This window comes from Phalaenopsis equestris, unplaced genomic scaffold (genome assembly GCF_001263595.1).
Source record: "Phalaenopsis equestris unplaced genomic scaffold, ASM126359v1 Scaffold000759, whole genome shotgun sequence".
In the NCBI taxonomy this organism is placed as follows: Eukaryota; Viridiplantae; Streptophyta; class Magnoliopsida; order Asparagales; family Orchidaceae; genus Phalaenopsis; species Phalaenopsis equestris.
Window position 1 is genome coordinate 9,842 of NW_018165199.1, and position 5,394 is coordinate 15,235.

The window sequence follows — 5,394 nt, forward strand, 5'->3', positions numbered from 1 at the left end:
GAAGTTTAATTCAACCTCAAATTGAATTAATTTGGAGAAGCGAAGCCCTATTTTAACCTTATGGTACAATCAAAGTTTTTATTTTCAATGAAATATTGAAGAAAATCTTTAAGAAATAGTAAATGTTGAAGCCAAATAAGTCCCGCATGTTATGTTCAAGGGATAGAGCGTTGGAGACCAAGGAAAGGAGATTGAGCGAGGGACAGACAGAGAGAGAGAGAGAGAGGAGGAGAAGTGGAAGACTTGCCCTCTCGAGGTGAATCCGGGTGTTCTCGGGCTCGTGAACTCATTTTATTCCATAAAAAAACAGGAGTAACAAGCAGGAATCCAAAAATTCCTTTACATAAAAGTGCCCTCTTATTTCTAGATGATAGGAGGGTCAAAAAATAAATTACAATATTACCCTTATTTTAAAATGGTAGAATATAATATTTTATTTTTTCTGTTCGTGTGTTATGCTGAGTACCCCGTCGACCGTAGATATGACATTTTAGAGTTTTTGTCGGGAAGAGAAGTTGGGTTCTGATGGCCAGTTGGAGGGAAAAGTCCTCCGTCGGGTTCCTCCGTTGGGGGCAAAAGTCCTCTCGCGGAGGAAAAGTCAACTTATGGTAGCCAATTCAACGGAAGTAGACTGCAAATTGCCTCTAGATCTGTGCAGACCATTCTTGAGCATCACATTATAAACTGAAAATTATTTGACTTCATCCATATTGACCGGGCAGTGTCTGAATTATTCCAGGTAGTCTTCTTACCATGATTTCTCAAAAAAGAGATGCATTTTTTGAAACTTCCATCTTCGCGCATGATTCATAAGGTTTTTTACAACACCACCCAATTCAAACCAAAAAAGAATGATTAAATAGATAATATTGATATTAAATGCTTGGCCCCATATCTCTGGCTCTTTCTAAGCTGTTCTATTGCTTGTCCATCCTGAACACTAATGCTTAGTCTTCCATACATTTTCCAATTAAAAAATTAAATATATAAGTATATCAGGCCATTGTGCTTTCCTTCAAATTGCAATTTGCTATTCATCAGTTACAATATGGACATGGAGGTGTGATGCTTCTAAACTCTACTTTATGTGCTTCATATTTTTATCATGGTTTAGATAAAGTTCATTACTTCAACAATCTAACCTCATTATTCCAGGTAGCAGAAGCTCAAAAAAGTCAAATTTATTCTGCAAAAATTGATATTCCCCCTCAAAGTCTTCCCTTGAAACCAGATGAATCTCTCAATCGATCCAAGTCTTTCACAGCCTACCTTCCCACCCAAGATGTATACCAATCCCGGAAGGTTGTGTTCGACGATAAAGCCATGACAGATGCAGGTACTAACGGCCATGAAAACATTCAGCAGAATGGCAACTGGAAGAAGATGAAACCAAACTTCTCCCAACGCCTGTATTTGAGTAACTCTTCCGTAAAAGGATTTTCAAAGTTGCCACGACATCATAGTTACAATGTAAAACGCTATGATACTTTCAAGACATGGTCAGGAAAATTAGAGAGGCGGTTTTCAAATCTTCATGGGAAGCCGATCGAGCCAGATGATGCCAATAATTTGAATGACACAGAACCTGAATCCTTGCCTGCATTAGACCGTTATCTGGATGCCTTGGAAGGACCAGAATTGGACACTCTGAAAGTAAGTGATTGCCTATTGTTCAGCAATATGTTCATCATGTCTAGTTGTTTACATGTAGATGTAACATAACATGAATAATTTGTTTCCTGTAATATTCAGGCATCAGAGGAGCTTGTTCTTCCTGAAGATGTAACTTGGCCTTTTCTACTTCGATTTCCAATATCCTCTTTTGGTATGTGCCTTGGTGCAGGAAGCCAAGCCATGCTATGGAAAACTTTGGCTTTATCTCCCTCAATGAGCTTCATGAATATAAGCCTAACCATCAATATTGTCCTGTGGTGCATCGCAATTGGTGTATTTAGCTTGGTGGCCACAATATATCTTCTTAAGATCATATTTTACTTTGAAGCAGTGAGAAGAGAGTACTACCATCCTGTGAGAATCAACTTCTTTTTTTCTCCTTGGATAGCTTGTCTCTTTCTGGCAATAGCTTTGCCTCCACGTGTTGCAGAAAGTATACCTGATAACTTATGGTATGTGCTCATGGCGCCAATACTCTGCCTTAATATGAAGATCTATGGCCAATGGATGCTGGGAGGAGAACGAAGGCTTTCGAAGGTGGCTAATCCTTCAAATCATTTGGCTGTGGTTGGGAACTTTGTTGGTGCATTGTTAGGGGCAAATATAGGACTTAAAGAAGGGCCTATATTTTTTTTTGCAGTTGGTTTGGCACATTACACTGTTCTATTTGTCACTTTGTATCAGAGGCTTCCAACAAATGACACTCTGCCGAAGGAGCTTCATCCAGTTTTCTTTTTATTTATAGCTGCACCTAGCGTTGCTTGCACTGCATTGGCTAAGATTTCTGGTGAATTTGGCATTGGTGCAAGAATTCCTTACTTCGTTGCCATGTTCCTTTATTCTTCTCTTGTAAGTTCCGCTATCTATGAAATCAATTCGGTTAACATAGAGTAACTTTTTTTTACTTAAAAAACAGACTTTATTGTGATCTAGTATATAAATTTAACTACTTTATGTATTTTGTAGTCTATAAGTGAATTAATCAAACAATTAAGACATATCTAAATTTGTAGTTAAGGGGAAATATTTCCATACAGAATACGCACGCAGAGCTGCATGCGTAATAACCCCTCAATAAGCTTCGTTTCGCGGTTATTAGGGGGTTATTGGGAGGTTATTAAGGTATTAATTTCAATAGCATATAACCTTAATAACCTTCCAATAACCTTCGCGGATTCAATTTCGATGTTATTCATAGGTTATTATGGGGGTATTGCGGGGTTAATGTAGTACGCATGCAGAGCTGCGTGCGCATTCCGTATGTAAATTTTTCCCGTAGTTAAAAAAATCATCAACAGCCTTCAGTCTAATACTTTTTATCATTTCTCTTTGCATTTGCAGGTTCTTCGGGTTAGTTTCTTTAGAGGATTCAGGTAGCTTTCAAATAAAATTTTCAAAAAGAAAATATGTAAAATTTTGAATTGTTTTAGCTAAACTTACAGTCAATCTGATAGGTTCTCACTAGCATGGTGGGCTTACACATTTCCGATGGCCGGAGCAGCAATTGCAACGATCAGATATGCAGATCATGTCAATAATTATAGTTCAAGAATTCTTGCTCTTTCCTTTCTACATTCACAGTATTAGCTCTTCTGATCAAAACAATCCTCAATGCCTTTGTGTTCAGAAGGCTCTTCCCCAATGATATTGCCATTGCAATATCTCATAAAAAATCCAAGTCAAAATATAAACGACTACATTTCCCTTCAACAGACCGTGTAACTTCTAAATCTCCAGTTTAATAAGTACAATAATCATTTGTGGGGTGCTACAATGTCATTCTGATATTTTCTGCACTAGCTCAAAACAAACTTGTCTATGTTCAGAAACTATATTTATACATATAGATAGATAGATAGATATAAATGAGATGTATGAGATTAGTACGAATCATGTATTTTTGTACTTGAGATAAAGATATTGAGGACTGTGGTTGGAAACATTTTAGTTTTCTCACCAATTTCTAATAGTATATGGATGATGAATTTACAGGATCTTAGCCATTTAATTCACTTTGGATGGCAAGGATTTTTTTTCAAGACCGAACTAACTTTCAATAAATAAATAGAATAAATCTCAATCATCCCAAGTATATTTGATGGCTAAGACTATTTAAATCTACTCTCCAACTATAAACCCCAATTTCTTTAGAGTTGAAGAGAACTAAAATCCAATTGAGAACAAGTCCAATGGTGATGCAGTGGAAGGATTGATAAAAACTATAAATTCTATAGATATTTGAGGGTTTGTAAGAAGAGACAACATATAGAGTACAGCAATAGAATGGATAGTGTCTTTTAATAACTTATTATTCCTTTACATGGTCTATTTGGAGCAGCTGCATCTTATTAAGCTTTTTAAAAAACTGTTGCACAACAATTGTGGTAAGAAGTTGTTGCGGCTAAGCTGCGTGTATGATGTTTTGTGCAGTTAAACAACAGTTGTTTAAGATAAAAAGACAATTATACCCAAGTACTATTGTTTTGTTTTGAGTGGGGTGTGTGTGTGTGTGTTTGTATGTATATTCCATTTTTCCTTAATTTCAAACATAATGAATCAAAAAAAAAAAAATTCAGGATTTTTTACAGACTAAAAATCAAAGCAGAATCTGAGCAGGATGTATGTCTTTCCAAATCTTGTGGATTCTGAAACCAATCATGAAGTTTAACCTGGTTCCAAGTAACTTTGATCCCTTCGTATTCGTCAAATGCCATATATCTAATGAAACCAAATCATTCCGAAAAGAAAATCAAAATCAAAGACCAAAATGTATTTTTTTCCCTTTTGGGCGACGAGGATTGGGGATCTTACACAGTTTCTGAAGCTCTCTTGTCGAGAATTTCGCTGTACTGCGAGAAACCAGATAAGAAAAAGTGAGGAAAGGGAGATGGAAGGAGAAAGGAGACAGCTTTAGGAAGAAGGAGCCACAAAGCCTTCTATATCTTCCGTTGGGATCAAACTCCACAAAATGTAGGTAATCTTCTTCCTGAGGATTCACGCTCGTCATTCTAATCTTCTTCAACCGAGTTCTCTTGCTAGCTAATGGCGCTCTTCCTCACCTCATGGGATCAGAGCCTCGTACACTTGTTGGGATCTATGGGAAAGAAGAAGATGGGAAAAAACTTTGCCCAAACGCATTGTTATCTCTGATAAGAGTTGAACACAAAAGGCAAGAACAATGTGGGAACTCAAACAAAATCGAACTTTGGTATCATAACTTGGTAGATCGAGAACAAGAAATTACTCAGGCTTTAGCCAAAAAAATAAACAAGTTTGACTTTTGAATTATAATAAATATAATGGTGACTCATAAGGACATCTAGTTTACAAACCTAGGGGAAGTTTAAATTGTATGATTTTAACTAACAAGCATACTTCATTTGGAATTTTACCTACTTGATGGATGCAAGCAAAATAAGTGCATCTTGTTGAGTAAATTTATTAAGACACATTTGAAGAATTTTATCTCAAAATGCTACATTTAGAAAAGAAATTTAAATCTTCTTTATTTATCACTTTGTAGATTGTGGCATCTTAACCACATTTAAGAATTTTATCTCAAAATGCTACATTTAGAAAAGAAATTTAAATCTTCTTTATTTATCACTTTGTAGACTGTGGCATCTTAACCACATTTATTAAAATTGATAATAAAGCATGCAAAAGAAAAAGTTTTTCTTATGAAATTACCTCTTGGAAGTAACCAATGACTTGAAACAG

The 5,394-nt window shown here is 35.9% G+C and overlaps 1 protein-coding gene across 1 annotated transcript; it reads left to right on the forward strand.

Moving 5' to 3' along the window:
- The first annotated feature begins 365 nt into the window (after nt 1-365).
- On the forward strand, nt 366-4,877 carry LOC110030754 (S-type anion channel SLAH3-like). Its single transcript, XM_020733646.1, has 4 exons — nt 366-1,653; nt 1,753-2,537; nt 4,486-4,524; nt 4,608-4,877. The coding sequence occupies exons 1-4, from the start codon at nt 1,066-1,068 to the stop codon at nt 4,684-4,686; spliced, it is 1,491 nt and encodes a 496-aa protein (XP_020589305.1). The 5' UTR covers nt 366-1,065; the 3' UTR covers nt 4,687-4,877.
- Nucleotides 4,878-5,394: the final 517 nt, after the last annotated feature.